General features: G+C 34.8%; 2 protein-coding genes across 5 annotated transcripts; both read left to right on the plus strand.

The window, feature by feature from the left end:
* Positions 1-1,742: 1,742 nt before the first annotated feature.
* Positions 1,743-6,218, plus strand: LOC120269997 (ABSCISIC ACID-INSENSITIVE 5-like protein 7). The gene is made up of 6 exons (XM_039276999.1): positions 1,743-1,854; positions 2,021-2,104; positions 4,383-5,307; positions 5,426-5,497; positions 5,712-5,741; positions 5,850-6,218. Exons 2-6 carry the CDS (start codon positions 2,073-2,075, stop codon positions 5,937-5,939), a joined length of 1,149 nt encoding a protein of 382 aa, XP_039132933.1. The 5' UTR covers positions 1,743-1,854; positions 2,021-2,072; the 3' UTR covers positions 5,940-6,218.
* Positions 6,219-8,246: 2,028 nt separating this feature from the next.
* On the plus strand, positions 8,247-16,457 carry LOC120269999. 4 transcript variants are annotated; one of them, XM_039277006.1, is made up of 17 exons: positions 8,248-8,692; positions 8,859-9,430; positions 9,657-9,897; positions 10,243-10,544; positions 10,868-11,047; positions 11,283-11,404; positions 11,492-12,050; positions 12,158-12,252; positions 12,334-12,396; positions 12,475-12,563; positions 12,690-12,752; positions 13,128-13,787; positions 14,030-14,104; positions 14,524-14,594; positions 14,681-14,738; positions 15,014-15,245; positions 15,484-16,457. In XM_039277006.1, exons 2-17 carry the CDS (start codon positions 9,024-9,026, stop codon positions 16,200-16,202), a joined length of 3,936 nt encoding a protein of 1,311 aa, XP_039132940.1. In that variant the 5' UTR covers positions 8,248-8,692; positions 8,859-9,023; the 3' UTR covers positions 16,203-16,457. The 4 variants fall into 4 exon arrangements, with proteins under 4 accessions (XP_039132939.1, XP_039132940.1, XP_039132937.1 ...); XM_039277005.1 differs by having other exon boundaries at positions 8,247-8,692; positions 11,283-12,050; positions 12,161-12,252; XM_039277003.1 differs by having other exon boundaries at positions 11,283-12,050.
* The last annotated feature ends 1,433 nt before the right edge of the window (positions 16,458-17,890 follow it).

Below are 17,890 nucleotides of genomic sequence, written 5' to 3' on the forward strand. Positions count from 1 at the left end.
GATTTTAGATAAACTTACAAGGGTGTGTATGGAAAAATAAAATAATTTAATTCTATAAATTTATCCAAAATATGTGTACATCAGTACATGCAAAACCGAAAACAGTAAATGTTTTATATTTAGGTCCACAAGGGTTACGTATAAAAATTATAATCTAAAAGTACATAAGTTAATATTATATCCGGCCTTGAGTAAAAAAAAGATAAAATTTGAAAATTCGGTTATTCCATGACTTCTAAATGAACGAAATGAAGAACATATTTATTTTTATTTTTTAAATAGATAAATTATATATATTAATAGTACAATTTTAAAAATACGGGTTAAACAAAAGATAAAAACGATAAATAATAAAAAAATAAGTTAAAAAAAAACCCATAGATTCTAAGCTGGTATTTAAATCAAAACATAAGGTATTATCCCGCATCTGTTTGAATAAACAGAAATATATAAAGTATTTAAATTTTATTTATTAATACTTGTTAAAACAATAAGTTTGTTTGGTAAAATGTGTATATTTTATCTGTTAACAGACGACAAAATCAATAAGTTTACATTAAGTAAACACAAGACAAAAAATTAGTTATTTTGTTTTATTAAAATTTATTCAACACGACAAAAACACAGTAAAATATCTTCGAAGAACGAAATACAAAGAGTAAAATACCACTAATGGCCTTAGAATATTGTCGGATCCTCTGAATTTTCTTTTGTTTTAATTCATTTTATTCAGATTTAACCGTAAATATTATATATCTATATTTATCTAATAATTCAAATCGCCAAAACACATTTAAATTAATTTGGAAGTAGTTTTCGGCCAGTTAAATTTCTTCTAACCCAAAAAACTCAAAACATTTTATATGATATATATACATATATTAAATATAATATTTTATAGAATAAACGTTAAAAAAAATGTCTACTCATTTACTGATTTACACACATCATATATATATATATATATATATATATATATATATATATATATATATATATAATTTAGTGTTGGTTTTATTTATTTATTTATTAAGCTATTTGCCTATCCATAAATAAAAAAAAATGAAAGCATTCAATTTTTATAAATTTTTAAACGAAATAAATGCATTTCACTTAAAAACACTCATATAATGCTCAATTGAAATTCGTTGATACAATCAAAGTAAATAAACTAAATAAAAAGCCATACATATAACATATGAGGTTAGAAATTTCTTTTCAAATAGAGTTAGAAAAATAAAATTATATATTTTTTTTAACAAAATTAATTTAATCAGAATTTTTAATTAATAATAAACTCTAATTAATCTCAAAAAAATGAATTAGTTATTAAATATATTAATTTACCCCAAAAAGGGTAAAAGTGTCAGAACAGTTAAAAAAACTCGTTTCATTACGCAGCCTAGCATCACACGCGTTTCACACGTGTCAACGACTGAACACTGAACAATTCATTCACTCGTGGGCCCCACACTAATAACCGTGGTTACACTGACCACGAGATGAGAATTCCAGTGTCCCGCACTCTGGTTTATCAGTCTCCGCAACCGCTGACGTGGCATCTTCTGATTGGTTTCACGAAACAGCTAATATAATATATATATATATATATATCTATGAGAGGTGACGCAATGAAGTAACGCCATTCGAGTTATCAACAACGCATTGAAAGCGCATTTAATGAAAGGGACGACATGAGACTATGAGAGACTCTCTATATAAATGGGGCATGGAGCATCAATCCAAGCCCCGCAGTGAAAGAGCGAGTGAGAGAGAGACACCACTCTCTGCTACTACTGCTAGTGCTGCTGTTCTTGTTGTTGTTGTTGTTCTTCTTCTTCTTCTTCTCTTCAGGTAATGCCTTGAAAATCAATGTTTTTCTCGTCTTTGATCTTTTTAGATCTGTGGAAATTTATCCTCTATTCTTTTTCTCATTTGATATAGTTCATCCAGTTTTGGATGATTAGGGTTTTGTTTTTAGAGGTTTTTTTGGTGATGCTTGCGTTGTTTGGAGATGTAGATGTTACGATCGGAGTGATCGGCGTGCGAGGGTGTTGCTTTCTTGACGATCTATGAAATCCAAGGCAATGGAGGTTTCGATCTGGTATTTTTCTATTTTTTTGCTTGGTTTTTTCCACTTTTTGCCCGCTTTGATGGTTTTGTTTCTGTGAATTAATGATCTGGTTCTGATGATCGACTTTTCTCTGGATTATTCTGATCGATGATTTTGAGCTTATTTTTTTGGATTTTTCAGAGTCGATCATTGTTCTTTCTCGGTCTTTTGATTTCTTGAAGATTGTTTTATTGATGCGTTTTTTTTTATTTGTTGATTTGGAATTTGATTTCTGATTTTTTTTTTTTTGTGGTTCTCGCCTGTTTTTTTAATCTAATAATAAATTTATAGTTTATTTTTTTTCTTAAAAAAAATATTTTCGTAATTTTAGATGTGAAAGCAGATATAGTATGCAATCGTTAAATATTAAAAAAAGCACTTTAAAAAAAAAATTAAAGTAGCTTTTAAAACCATAGAAAAGGGTCAAAGATCAAATATAAATTCAGAGTGGAATTTTTTTTAATTGTTTTTTTAATAATAATAAAATAATAGTTTATTTAATAATAAGCTGGGAGGAAAGTTTGGACTTTTATTTTTTACTTTAAAAACATATTTTCTTGATTGATAATAAATATTTATTATAATAATTAGTTTAAAATATGAAATAGAAGTTTTGTTTTTATTTAATAAACCACAAATTTATTACATTTTTTAATGATAATTTTTTAACTTGATTTAATTAAATTGAAATAAATAATTGTAAGAAAATTTATATTATTTCAGTTGATGGCTTGATATTTTTTAAAAATATATATATGTTTTGAATTAAAGTGAACAAATCACAGTTTTATTAAAAAATATTTTTTAAAAATATTGCTAAAAAATACTAGTTAGTAATTATAATTGCTTGACAAATTAAATTTATTTAATTTTTTTTAATAAAAATAAATAAATCACTATTTTATTAAAAAAATTATTCAATCTTTTTTGTTTTCATATATGTGGATGATTTTCTTCGTTGATACTTGCTCTTACGTGCTCTCACTCAGAGGACGATTTTTTAAAGTAATAAATTTTTTAAAAAAATAGCAATGTTGGAGCAGGCGGTTATCATGGGTCAATAAAATAGTACTTGACTTACTTTCATGGCTATATATCCGTGTTCTTTCACGGAGGTTCGTACGGCAAGCTTGCTTTTTGTATTCCGCTGTGTTTTGGCAGAGGCGGCGGGTGGCTAAGATGGATTGCATGAATTTAAACTAGAGCAAGTCACAAACTTGAACTCCCTCTTTGTGTCACCAATTTTGTCTCTTTTTGGATGTCGTGCCATTTGCTCAGACCCGTCTTAGTCATTCATAACAACCCACGTAGCTACCACTGTCAATGGCTATCTCTGTCTTTAGGCATTCTAATCTGTTAGACTCGTAGGTTATTAAAAAAACTTACATAAAAGGTTTAAAATTATGGGTGGTCTTGGAGTGATTGCATGCCCTGAGGAAGAATATACTTTTTTTTTCTTCTCTTCTTTTGGGTATTTTGAATTAAATATGTTTATTAATTTAGTTATTAAGGGGTATAGATTTTTTGTCAATGTGATATACATTCAAGTGGTTAAAATGAGCAAATTTATTAATGTGAAATATATATTTATATTTAATTAAGATAGATTTTTGAAGGACAATCCATGATTTTAAATATGTATTGGAAAATATATTATATTTTGAATTACACTAATTTATACAAAATTTAAAACAAAATATACATGTTCTATTTTAGATGTCAAAAAATAGAAGATGGTAGGCTTCGTTTTTATAGTTTGTCATTTTTTTCTTTTTTGTATATTCGTTTGTGTTCTTTTTCACTATTTTGTTAGCTGTTTTTTCTTATTTCTGGCGAGGATTTTAATCTTTTATTATCTTCATGTCTGGTGTGTCTTTTTTGTTATATTTTTATGTAATTTTTTTAAAAATAAATTTATGATTTATTTATTTTATTTAAAAAAATAAATAAATAGAAGATTGATTAAGTACGTAGTTAGCAAACAACCATGGCACTGGGAAAAAAAAATGTAAGAACAATTACTATATGCGTAAAAATCCCATCAATACTCCGTTAAAAAAAAATTCTGTCCTTTAGCAGCGTAGACGCTTAGTTGGCGGCCATAAAAGATCAGACGTAGTTGGAACTTTCTTCACTTCAATAGACACATTAGACAAGAGAACGGAGTTACCCTTAGCACCACGCAAGCTCTTTTTCTCTAGTCTCTGACAAAATGCATCAGCAATTACTCTTTTCTTCTCAGCCTTTAATCAAAGTTTTCCAAAACTAGGAAAGGCAAAGGAAAAGCATCCAACTCCCCAGCTCTGAATGACCCAAACCAACGATCGCCAGCCAAGAGCTTGAAGATAACAGCAGCAGGCTCACAAGAAGAAGAGGAAGAAGAACAACAAAGAAAGCCAGGGATGATGATGAACAACCATAACCATAACTATAACCATGCCCAGCAGCATCAAAAGAAAGAACAAGACATGACTGATGATCTCCCCTTCCCTCCAATAAGAAGGTCCTCATCATCCTTCTACTCCCTCACTATAGATGAGATTCAGAACGCTGTCTGTGAACCAGGCAAGCCCTTCGGCTCCATGAACATGGATGAGCTCATCGCCAGCATCTGGAACGCCGATGATTATCAACAGCTCTTGGCCACCTCCTCCGGTCCCGCTGCCGCTGGTATCCAGAGCCAGAACACTCTCGCAGTCCCGGCTTCTCTCTCTCGCAAGACTGTTGATGAGGTCTGGTCTGAGATCCACCGCAACGGAGAGCCATCTGACAACCTCAACCGGCCCAATTCTGCTAATAATCCTCCTCGCCAGCAAACACTCGGCGAGATGACACTCGAGGACTTCTTGATCAAAGCCGGGGTGGTTTGCGATCCTTTCAGAGCTCCGATGCAGCACTATGCAGTGGTGAGTTTCTCAACAGGGAGTTCTGAAGCTCATGGGGCTTATGGTGGAGGGATGATGGTTGGTGGTGAGAATGAGTGTAGTGGTGGTTTAGGCTCGCCAGCGAGCTCGGTGTCTCCAGATATGATGGCAGTTGAGCATTCAGAAGCTGATCAGAAGGTTTGGGGTTTGGGAGGCTGCAGGAAGAGGGCCGCTGATGATGCCGTTGCAGTTGAGAAGGTGGCCGAGAGGCGGCAGCGTCGCATGATCAAGAACCGGGAGTCAGCGGCCAGGTCTCGTGCTAGGAAGCAGGTGTGCTATAGCTAGCTTTTTACTTAATTTTTTTTTTTTTTGTTTTTGTTATATTTGCCATGCATGTACTACTATTTGTTCATGAGATTTGAGAGTTGGGAATGGGAATGTAACGTAGGCCTACACTGTGGAACTGGAGCTAGAGCTCAATCAGCTCAAAGGGGAGAATGCAAGGCTGAGAGAAGAAGAGGTAATTAATTAATTAACCCCCAAATAATTTTTTTTTTTTTTTTTTAAAAAAAAACTATTTCTTTCCTTCTTTGAGAAGATGCTTATATATGGTCCCACATATATGTACAATTGATAGTATAATTTGATGGTGTGACTGCTGACCACATGCATGATGCATTTTTGAGTTCTTTAATTTCTTTTGTAGCAACTAATGCTGGTGTTGTTGTTTGCAGAAGAGGTCGCTGGAACTCAAGAAGCAGCTGGTTAGTGTTAACACACACACACACACACATATATATATATATCCTGCACTAATATATAGTTTTAAAGCATGGATTTCACTGTTCTTCTTGTGTAAATTAACTCTTCAGGTTATTGAGATCATGGAGAATCAAGCGGAGAACAATGCAGCTAGGAAGAAGGACCGGACTCTGCGCCAGTGCAACAGTTGCCGTTGGTGATGCACTTGCTTTAGTCTTATGTTGCTGATATAGTTGATATGAAGACTTAATTAGGCTTTCAAAACCATTTGGTTGGGTTGGGAACTTGGGATGGTATACTCATTCATACCGTACTATTTAGAGTTGCTCTCATGCATCTGTCCATAGTTACCTTGTCTCCTGTGGAAATCGTTGCTTGTTAATTTTAGTTAATTAGTATTTATATCTATAAAACCCTTTGTTTTGTATTAAGCTCTACCAAGGGCTGTTCAAACTTAAATGAATGCATAATGATGTTAATTGTTGTGTTCCCTCGCCTCTCTCTTTCTCTCTTCTATATTTGTTCAATGCTGGTAATCACTTCTCTTGATTGATGTACATCAGTCTGTGCTGAAATTTATAGAGACATCTTCAGTACCATTGACAATATTTAAAATAGGATTGATGTGTGCAAAGGCTAATTAACCTTCCAAACTTAGCAGTTTAATCTCAAATTAAATGTCATCAAAAGCAATGTAAACTGCATAGAAATATATAGCATGAAGAATCCTCCGGATTGTGCGCGGAAAAGTACTTGTTGGTAATTTCAATTTCCCTTAAGAAACTTATTAAATGCTTGATAATGAATGAGCATGTGCTAAAATTCAACCTAAATTATATATTACTATTCAATAATGACTGATTAAAGATGATTAAAGATGAATGACGGTACCAAAGCTGAGCAAACATTATCTATAACAACTTCAACAGTTATCACCTGATGATTCGATAATTCAAAAATCAGCATTAAATACACATAATCAATGGCCAAGTCTAAGTTGCACATCTTCTGAATTAAATTAATCCATCATTTATCTTGCAATAGAATTAGAAACCTGGTTAATTAATTAGTTGTACCCTCATAAATAAATATTCTCGGAGAATGATAAGTAATCAAAGAGTGCAGGAAAATTAATTAACATGGAAGTTAATTTTATTAGTTGAAGCTTTGGTTTCATTGATGACGTTATTATATATAGTTTGCTGTGGTTGATACTTAGTTATATATAATGTGCAACACTGGTATAATAATGAACAAAATTAATATATGATTCCTAGAATAGTTACGGAGTTCTTTGTAAGAGAACACGGGCAATTAATTCTAAGTCAAATAACCAAATCTTAGTTTATTTATTTATGTTGGCCATTCACAATTGGTTTGCACAAAAAATTTTAAAAAAGTTAGCTCTTAATGATGGTTAATTTTTCTTTTTTTCTTTTTGGAAAGTTATATATGGCAAGTTATTTTTATTTTTTATTTTTTCATTTGATTTTTATATTATGGGAAACATACATATAATACACACACACACAAAAAAAATAAAAAATGAATAAATAAGGTTCAGATGATAAGAGAGAATTATGTGAAATCCAACGTATGCAAACCTAAAAACTGAATTTACCGATAAAATTATGATTTTTTAAATTTTAATTAATATTATTAAATTAGACAAGCCATGATTGAAAAGGGGAGTGGAAAGCCAACTATTTAACTATTTTAACATAAAACACATGACTCAAATAATAAATTAAATGAGGAAAAAATAGATATTTGAGGGTAATAATCTAAGACTGAGTGAGTTTGCCCAATACTATACAGAGAAGGAGAACAATCAGACCAAGCAACCCAACATAAATAATCATCAAAAAGAAAACTCAAAAAGTTAAAAATAGATAAAAGAAAAAAGGAAAATGATTATTGACAGAGATCATCAGCCCCCTAATTAACAATTCTTGCAGTATATCAGGTGGTGTCTTCTGAGTGGTTTACAGTTTACACTCATTGTTATGCTTTTTTGTTTACAATATTTATCATGGCAAGGAATAAATCATACTTCATCACACTTTTACCAAAAACAGACATCCATGGCATTAAAACTGTCAAACAACTGACCATGCATGAATAAGATAAATGAAAGTGGGTTTCATGCATACATATACATGAGTCTAACCAATATCATAAATATATTTATATATTAATTAAAATAGATAAATCATAGATTTTATTGACAAATATGAGGCAGAAACATAAACCATTATCATTTTACTAAAATAATTATTAACATTTTTTTTTAAAAAATCAAATATATTTATTAAATTAAACAATTGAATTCAATTCACATAATCCAAATTTTGAGACAAAACTAACGAGTCAGTTCGGTGCGCGCGTACACAACTCATAAGCTCCCGCACTTTTGCTCAGAAAGAGTTTTTTAAGTGATCAATCAGGGAGCGTCCACAGCTGTTCATTTGCCTCGAGATCGGAGACGGAACATATCCCGAGGCATTTGGATCACGGCTTCGCTCGCTTCTCTTTTTCTTAAGATTCACCGACCCTTGCGAAGCGGAAGTCTCCGTCTTGACGACGGCTTTCGGTGTCCGAACCCTAGCAATCCCCCCTCCAATATTGCCCTAATTGTCCCCAGATTCCGATCCGATCGCCGGCCGGCGATTGCTGGCTTCTTGTGTTTGGTCCCAATTAGGGCTTGGCTGCCGTTGCCCCAATTCGGTCGATGCCCTCGCCCCGGTTGGAGGTTCCGCTTGTTCGTCAATACGCCTCCTGAATTTCGTTGATTTGGCTTCGGGAATGATTTATGCGGAGGTGCTCCAACGTGTTCGCTGTCTTCTTCTGGTCAGCTCTTCGATCTAATTCGCTGAATTTTTGCTGAAAAACTTGATTTTTCATCGATTGAATTCTTGCTGTTCTTGAGGGGTTGGAGCTCGCGGTTCTCGAGGTAAATTGAAAAAAATGGAGTTTAATTGAGGTATTTAGGAAGTGCATTTAGTTTCTCTGCTTCTTTCGGGCCTCGATTGATTGCTGCCTACTTTTGTTGTCCGGAATGTCCTTATCCTTGGGTATCTATTTAAGTCAGTGTCATCTGCTGCTTTTTCTCCTGTCAGGATGCCTCAGAATGTCGTGTTAGTTTCAAAAGTCATCGTTTGATCTATTGTTTGGACTTGTCATCCTATTTAGCATACTGTTCTTGTGTAATTCTTGGGAATTCTGTTTGGAAGTTATATTTTTTCTGCATTGGGATTTGTTGGTTATGAGAGAATTCCGGTGAAATGGCTGGAAGCATGCGGGCGGAGCTGGCATCCAGCAGTCTCGATGGCTCGACCTTTTCTGCTACTTATCCGACAGGGCAGCGAGGGTCTTACTCTGGTGCCAGTTTGGATAGGTCTGGTAGTTTCCGTGAGAGCTTAGAGAACCGCATTATGGCCTCTGGGCCTGGCGCATCAAGAACTTCATCTCCTACAGTTGATGTCCCGCCTCCCTCGCAGCATCTGTTACTTGATACAATCTCCATGAGTGAGCCAAAGTATCCTCGTACAGGAGAACTAAGAAGGGTTCTTGGTGTTTCTCTTGAGGAGCATTCTTTTGGGTCAGTTCAATCAAAGCCTATTCCTCCCATAGCATTGGAGGAGCTTAAACGTTTTAAAGCGAGCTTGCTAGAAAGTTCTTTGAGAGCAAGGTACTCTTCATCTTTTTTTTTTTTTTTTTTTTTTTTTTTATAATTATTTTTATTTTTGTATATGATGCCATGGTCATTATGTACATTCGTTTATGTGTTTCATGAATTCCTGAGATTGTGAGACAAACTAGAAATGATAAATAATAAGCTTCAGTTAAGGAACAAAAAGACTAGCTGCTGTTTGATAGTGATTGCTTGCTGAAGATGTTAGCAACTTTATGATCAGGGATAGAGCAAAACTCTTGAATGACTCCATTGTGAAGTTGGAAAAGTATCGTAGTCTATTTCCTCGGAAACGGCAACGAAATGAGACACCATTAGTGGAAAAACCAGGTGGTCCAAGTTTGTTGAAGACGGGGAATCAAGTTCATCAAAGTCCTCCAGACCTTGTTGTTCAAAGATCAGAGGAGAGGGCTAAAAACATCATTCCAAATAAACGTGCCCGGTCATCAATTGCAGATCTTCGGGTTTGTTTCTTCATTAATGTAAAATCTTGAGCAACTTCTTCTGGCATATTTCTCTGTTTTGCATACGTGGCTCACATCTCCTTTCACACTCAAATTTTCCTCATTATTTATTGAGTCCATCAAAAATTCGTACTAATGCGATCATTAAAATTGATTAAATGCTCTGTTTCTTTTGTAGATGTGCTTTTAGACATAGAAGCCTATAAGCTTCTTTTCATAATGAGCATAAAAAAATTTAAATTTTTATTCCTTCTTTTTTTTTGGTTTGAAACAATATCCTGTATGTATAGATATTCTTGCTGTGTTATGCCTTGAAATTGTGCTTCTTCCCCTTATTTGCTTCAGTCAGAAGGGCGTGGTAATGTTTCTCTAAGGCAAGGCACACTCTTGGACAAGGAAAAAAATATGGTCTTAGATAAGGATAAAAATATACTTCGGACTTGCAATGGCGGCTCAGTTACTTCTGATGATAAGATTTCTGGATTTTCAGCTGGAGGGGACCCTTGGGATAAAAAAATGAAAAGAAAACGATCAGTTGGCATGATGGTGTCTAGAACTATTGATGCTGATCGAGAGCTTAAACCAATCATCCAACAAAGGCCTGGTAGTGAACCTCATCCGCGGCCTTCTGAAGGAACTAGTTTCAGGTAATTTTCCTTATTTGTTTTATTGATATGAATTATATCTTCTTTGCCAACCATGCTGAACCAATGTTTGAGAAATATAACAGTTATTGTTACTTTATTTTCCTACATAATTATAAATCTGTGTTTCAAGGATTTTGTTTTGAGCCTAATGTATTTACTGAGTAGAAATTTATATAACCCATTGTAATTGAAATCTTCCTGGTTAGCTCTTGTTTGACTTGTTTAGAGTCTTTAGACTAATGTTAATTTTTCATCTGGCTCCATGATGTTTATTCAGCTGTTTTTCTTTTTTTTTTCCTTGGGAAACTTTCCAAATTTAACAGAGGTGGGCCATCTAATGGCAACATGGGAAGTGCCAAGATGGATGGAAATCTCCAGTTAAATGGTGGAAATTCACGCGTCACCTCTAGAAACGACATGGACATTGGTTCCCTTCTGAGGGAGAGAAAAGAATGCACTGTTGGACAGGAGAAGGAACGGATAATTACAAAGGGAAGCAATAAGTAAGCTTATTTGTGTAACATATACAAAATTAGTGACACATTTTTTCTGTATTTTGTCTAATAGGCATCTATTCGTTAGTTATCTAAACCTGATTATATATTGCAGTTGTTTTTGGCTTGTTATGTATATGATATGTACTCTGGTTGGTCCAATTGCCTCCTTTGTGTTGCTCGTGTATTTACCCCTTCAGCATGATTTCTTTTGGTTCTGATCTTGTCCTATCTTACTACGCAGGTTAAACATTCGTGAGGACTCTCAGGTGGGAAGCCAAAATCCTTTGACAAAAGGAAAGGCATCTAGGGCTCCGAGAAGTGGTCTTTTGATAAACTCTTCTAACTTCCCTCGTACAATGGGAGGTAATGATGGATGGGAACAAACCCCTTCCTTAAGCAAAGTCCAGTCTTTGTCTGGGCCTGTTAACCGTAAGCGTCCCTTGCCTACAGGATCAGCTTCCTCTCCTGTAGCTCAGTGGGTGGGTCAACGGCCTCAAAAGATGTCCCGCACTAGGAGGACTAATGTAGTTTCCCCTGTCTCTAATCTTGATGAAACTCAGACATCAACTGACAGTTTTTCTGGTGCTGATGTTGGAGCTAGATTAACACCTACTGAATCATCAGGGCTTTTGCTTGCTAGGGGTGTAGCTAGTAGTGGGCAACTAATAAAAGTAAAGTTTGAGAATATCGCATCACCAGCTGGCTTTTCTGAGAGTGAAGAATCAGGTGCAATGGACAACAAGTCCAAGGATAAAGAAATTGAAAATGGTGATACTGAGGATGGCGGCATGAGTTCAGGTCATAGGGTATCGACACTTATCTTGCCTACAAAGAAGAACAAGCTATCATTAAAAGAAGAAAGTGGAGATGGAATTCGAAGACAGGGCAGGAGTGGAAGAAGTTCTATGCAGTCAAAAGCTGGTTTACCGTTGATGAAAGAGAAACTGGAAATTGGAGAGACCAATAAGCCACTCAGAAGTGGAAGGCCTGGTTCGGATAGGAGTGAAAGGTTTGCCTTGCTTCTGCCTCCCCTTTTGTTTTTCTGAAATTGAACTTATATGGGAGGTTTTTTTGTATACGAGTACTGATCTTCTCTAAGTATTCTGTTTGGTGCAGTAGGATTGGTCGCCCTCCTTCGAAGAAGGCATCTGACCGCAAAGTTCATGGACGTCCGATGCAAATTATGTGTAGTATTTCTGCAGACTTGGCAGGTAGTAAAAGTAGCTTGCTCATGCACATTATCTATGCGACTGCTTTTTTGTGAATGTGTCATCTCATATTGTCTTTTCCAGGTGAATTGAATGATGATCATGAAGAATTGCTGATAGCTGCAAATGCTGCTCGGAATGCTAGTTGTGTGTATTGCACCCTATCTACAGAACACTTCTGTTTTATTTTTGGTGTGGTTTGATCCAGACCCTTTTTCCCTGCAGATTCCGCATGTTCTAGTTCTTTCTGGAAGAAGGTGGAACCATTATTTTCTTTCATTAACATAAAAGATATAGACTATGTAAAGCAGCAGGCAAGTCTTATTACTTCTGTCACCATCACTGTTTTCTTCAAATTTTAATTTCCTTTTCTCTTGAACTTGGTTGTTATTGTTATGTGGATATATGCTTAATGCCTTGCTTTTTAACCTCTGCATTAGATAAATTTTGTGGAGCAGCTTGATGAAACGTCCACTGTGCTTGATGAGAGTCACAATGAAATGGTACCCAATGTAGCTTTCTGTTGAACTTTATGGAATCTACTTGTCCTTTTGCTCTGGTTTTCCTAATATCATTGTAACATTTGTGGCTTCTATCACTGCTTTTCTTGCAAATGATCAGATATTTAGAAGGTCATGCTATCACTTGTGGCATGATATTATATAGCATCCTATGGATTGTAGAGTTTTATCTTCACTATGGTCAGCATACAAGAGTCTGGCATGAAAATACCATACACCACTTGTCTGTAGAATCTGAATGGCTGTGTCCTGCTTTATAGCATTGGAATTTCGATTTATATTGACAATTTCTTGAAAAGTTTATATGCCCTATTTGACAATATTGCCAAATATGTAATCACTGAGTATTTCTTTCAGGGTGATCCTGCTTCTGCAGAAATGCAGCTGCCTCATGTGTCTTTTTCTTCACAACATGGAAGTAACCCAAATATTGCCAGAAGTAACAAGACATCAGTTGTGGTTGGTTCAGATGATTCATGTGCTGTCCAGACAGTATCTGGAAAGTTTGAAACGCAAAGGTGGTTTGAAAAGATCATTCCTCTCTCGCAAAGGCTTCTGTCTGCTTTTGTTGTAGAATATGGAATGGAAAATTGTGACTTTGGCACTGAGCAAGGAGACCCATTGTATCAATACTCGAGCAGTTATTCTCCTTTTTGTACTAACAACTTTGCTGAAGATGGCAACAAAGAGGCTGATTTTATGAAAGCTGAACATAAATTGGAAATTAATTTTGATAGAGATGCTTTTCCTTGCAATGGGCATGCTAGGGGTAGTAAAGTTGGATGTCTGAACGTCCAGAATCATGTGCCTATTGACAAAGTGGTTCATGAAAATGGTGTCAACTCTCATTCAGATAATCGTTCTTTTGTTGAATCCCCTCAAACTAATTTGGATCAGCTGCAAGCTTTAAGTGGTGGTTTTTCTGCTATGCCAAATGGTTGTCACTACGAACAGATGTCTTTGGATGAAAGGATCTTGATGGAACTTCACAGTATAGATCTATACCCTGAGACAGTAGTAAGTACATTATCAAAGCCAAGTTTTCTGCTTTCTGGTTCTCATTGTCTAATAAAAGTGCATAAAATTTTCAACTGTCTTTTGAAGTAGCATAAGTAATTGCCAAACATGACCAAAGAAAGCAGCCATTTATTTATTTCAATACCTGAATTTTTTATTCATCCTTTTCTAATTCCCGTAACTATAATATTTTATCATTTGATATTTTACATTTTTCTTCCTTTGGTTTTACTTTGATTCAGCCTGAGCTTGCAGAAGGGGATGATGATGAGATTGGTAAAGATATAATGGAACTTAAGATAAGACTTTATCAACAGGTTGTATTCTAACAAATTTATTTTTTCCTCTATAATTCATTTGTATGATTGTTTAAATAAACAGAAGGGCTGGGGCCTTTTTATACTCTTCCACTCATTGTTTTATTGTCTGAGGCTGTTGACTTGGTGTTCCTAATATTTCCTGCACATATGCCATCTTATGCATGATTTGAGCAAAGAAGATTATTGCCATTTGGCCATGGTTTCTGGGTCTGTTAGTAATTGCCATCAAAGTTTCTGTTTAAATTTTAAGCACATTGAACAACAGATGATGGCACTGTGCGAAGTTAATCTTGTTTTCCTTAGTAAGTGTGTGAGTGCTTATTTTTGTCTGAGGTGATTGAATACACTATGATATGATCTTTTTCTTGTTGTTTTACTTGGTAACTCGATGCACTTACTTTTTATTGATACTATAGGTGAGCAAAACAAAAAGACAGCTGCATGTGTTAGAGAAAGCTATTCAAGATGCCAAAGAAATAGAAAAGAAGTATGAATTTCTGTTATCTGGCATTGTTGTAATCATATCTTTACTGTATGTTATGAGATTAAATGATTTCTTCTTTCTTTCTGCAGGAAAGTGGAACAGATTGCAATGAACAAAGTCGTTGACATGGCTTACAAAAAATTAATGGTAAATGAAATAGTATATTGCAAGATGCTGAAATGCAATTTTTTTTTTTTTGAAACGTATCATTATGTGGAATTTGAGGGTATATGCTTTACATGCCATGCTTAAAATGATTGTATGCATATTTAGTGTCTTATTGTCTTTATTGGTTGATAACTTGAATACATAATCATGCAGCATATTATAACTGTACTTCTGGATTTTATCTTATTTTATTGCTATCGTGTGATGACTGATTTGGACATCATCATGACACTAACTAATGCTTATTTTAATAGGGTGGTCGAGGAGCATATGGTTCAAGCCATAAGAGTGGTGCTAGTAAGGTCTCAAAGCAACTTGCAATGGCTTTTGCGATGCGAACTCTTGCAAGATGCAAGAAATTTGAGGAAACAGGCCAAAGCTGCTTCAGTGAGCCTTCCTTGCATGAGGTGATCTCGGCACCTCCTGATTGCAGTGATGGAAAACATTTGGAACCTCGTAATGGTCCAATAACTTCTCGAGTATCAGGTGTGGCAGCTAGATTTCTTAACTTGGTTTTTACCTTGCACTCTTTCTCTTCTCTGGAGATGTGTTAGAATGTTGGATCATTGTGTTTTTTTGTTTCACAGTGTACATGAAACATTTAATTTACATTACTGCTAGTATCAGAATTAGAGAATTTCCTTTTCACATTCTATCGTCTGTGTTATTGCCCTTTACTGCATGTATTAGGTGGTAAATGCTGCTGCTTGTTCTTTGTCTTCAGGTTCTATGTCAAATCTGATTGAGAGAAATGGACTTGTTACCAAACATGACAGAGGAATATTGGATCCATTTCAAAGTCCCACTCATATACCTCAGCATACTTCTGTTAAGCCTGATTTGGTTTCTAGCAAAGGAAAGAGGAGAGAGGTCCTGCTTGATGATGTAGTTACTGGTGCTGCTTCAAGAGCCACATCCACTCTTGGCCATACTCTGCCTGGGGGTGTAAAAGGGAAGAGGACTGAGAGAGAGAGGGATCCAAATAAAGATGCAATGACAAGAAATTCTTCTGCCAAAACTGGCCGTCAGTTTACCAATGGCAGGGGTGAACGTAAAACAAAATCAAAGCCAAAGCAAAAGATATCTCAGTTATCAACTCCAGGGCATGGCCTTCTTGGAAGGGTTGCGGAATCAATGAATACTGTCTTGCCTTCAATGCGAGATGTATCTGAACCCGTGAAAAATAGCAGCAGTAGAGTAAATCCTGGTGTTGAATTGCCATCTTCTGGTGGCATTCCTCAGGATTTATCTAAAGAATTAGAGGACAACATTTTCACAAACTTGCCATTACATGGAATAGACTCTATAGATGACCTGGATGTTGAGCAAGGTCAGGATATTGGGGCTTGGTTAAATGTTGATGAAGACGCGCTGCAAGGCCATGACCTGGTTGGCCTTGAAATTCCCATGGATGATCTTTCAGAAATTAAATTGAATTTTTGATGAGATCCAAACAATACCTCTGTGCATATTCGAGAAATCTAGATCAGAATTGCTAGCTTTTAGGATACAGCTAACTAATTACAATGTTTACCTCAGGCAGATTAGGGTTTGTAACTAGGTAAAATTCATTCTTTTGTATACCTTTGACCTTTCCAAAGTTGTTGGCAGTCCTAATTGTGTTCTGTCACTTGAGTAGTCTTTGTACCAATTACAATCTTATTTTTAAATGAGCATTGGTAGCATTTTAATTATCATTACAAATCAGCTTCAGTCAGTGTAAAGTGCAGGTCTTGGCATGCATGCGATTAAGATGGCTTTTCCTTGATGAAACACAATCATCATCACTTTCAAGGTTAGTTTGCTGCATATTGCTCCCCAAATACATTGTGCTGAAGTGCATCTTGCACTAGATTTATTTATTTATTTATTTATTTTGGGTCGCTTTTTTCCATTAATATTTTGAATACTTGGCTACTTTTCTTGTGTCCTGATCTTCTATGCATTCTAGTTTTGAAGGCAGAATTCATAAAAAAATCTAGAACCTCATGTACTACAATCTTAATTTTCCTACTCTTTTCATGACTTGGTAGGTCTATCTTAAGTGCTTTTATTTGGGACCACTTTATTTCGTAGTACTGTTTTTCTTAATGCTATTATTGCTTAATCTGTTTGAAAAGTTCATTTTGTTTTAATGGATATATTATTGTGTACAAAGTCTTTCCAAACTTGTATGACTGGTTCCTATGCTTGCTTCTCCAGCCATTCAGATATGCTTATTTAATATTACTATTGAAATCTTAATAATGCTTTGTCACTGTTACTATCTCCTTTTTCCTTGAGTTTGTTGTTGGTTCCATTTGCAATTTATTATGTGATAAAATGGAGGTTGTAAAATTTGCCTGTGCAGACTTACCAATGCAAAATTTGGCTGTGAGTTATTTGTTCTATTTTTGTAAAATGTATATATTCAGGTTACACTTTTTGGTATGCTATATGAATCTGTCCGTCAGCAGATGATTTTAATGTATCTGAAGACCTGATTGCTGTTAATTTCCACAACAATTTAGTGAGAATAAAGGTTTCTCCAATCACTTAGAATGCCAGTTCTTCTAAATGACTAAACAGCAGATGATGTTAATGTATCTGAAGACCTGATTGCTGTTAATTTCCATAACAAATTAATGTTTTTGAGGCTTTGAGCAGAGAAAGAAGCTATAAGGGACACATACAAGCACATATCTAGCAGGTTGATATCTTTGTCTTACGCCACGTCACGCCTACATACTCTGCTTTATTATTATTATTATTATTATTATTATTATTATTATTATTATTATTATTATTATTTATTTTAAACTAATCATTTAACTAATTGAATTCTTAATTCTAGAAAAATTCAACGATGCTCTGCTTGAAAAAATGGTGATGAAAGATCATAAATAATACTTTTTTGACGTGACTCTAAGTAAACTATTTTCACAACAACTCAATTTTTGGAAAATGGTGATGAAAAATCATAAATGATATTTTTTTTTGTGTGACTCTAAGCAAACTATTTCCACAACAACCCAATTTTTGAAAAATGGTGATTGAAAAATCATAGATGATATTTTTTTGGTGCGATTCTAAGTAAACTATTTCATGGCAAGGTATCTAAAGCCTGTTGGCAGATTTAAGGAATTGTGTCC

This window comes from Dioscorea cayenensis, chromosome 10 (genome assembly GCF_009730915.1).
Source record: "Dioscorea cayenensis subsp. rotundata cultivar TDr96_F1 chromosome 10, TDr96_F1_v2_PseudoChromosome.rev07_lg8_w22 25.fasta, whole genome shotgun sequence".
In the NCBI taxonomy this organism is placed as follows: Eukaryota; Viridiplantae; Streptophyta; class Magnoliopsida; order Dioscoreales; family Dioscoreaceae; genus Dioscorea; species Dioscorea cayenensis.

Excerpts from the sequence above, each read along its gene's own strand:
- LOC120269997 (XM_039276999.1), top strand. The coding sequence starts at position 2,073 with ATGAAATCCAAGGCAATGGAGGTTTCGATCTG. Across the intron at positions 2,105-4,382 it reads GCAATGGAGGTTTCGATCTG|GAAAGGCAAAGGAAAAGCAT; the intron begins GTATTTTTCTAT and ends TTCCAAAACTAG. Across the intron at positions 5,308-5,425 it reads GGTCTCGTGCTAGGAAGCAG|GCCTACACTGTGGAACTGGA; the intron begins GTGTGCTATAGC and ends AATGTAACGTAG.
- LOC120269999 (XM_039277003.1), top strand. The coding sequence starts at position 9,024 with ATGGCTGGAAGCATGCGGGCGGAGCTGGCATCCAGCAGTCTCGATGGC. Across the intron at positions 10,545-10,867 it reads TCTGAAGGAACTAGTTTCAG|AGGTGGGCCATCTAATGGCA; the intron begins GTAATTTTCCTT and ends CAAATTTAACAG. Across the intron at positions 14,739-15,013 it reads TGGCTTACAAAAAATTAATG|GGTGGTCGAGGAGCATATGG; the intron begins GTAAATGAAATA and ends TTATTTTAATAG.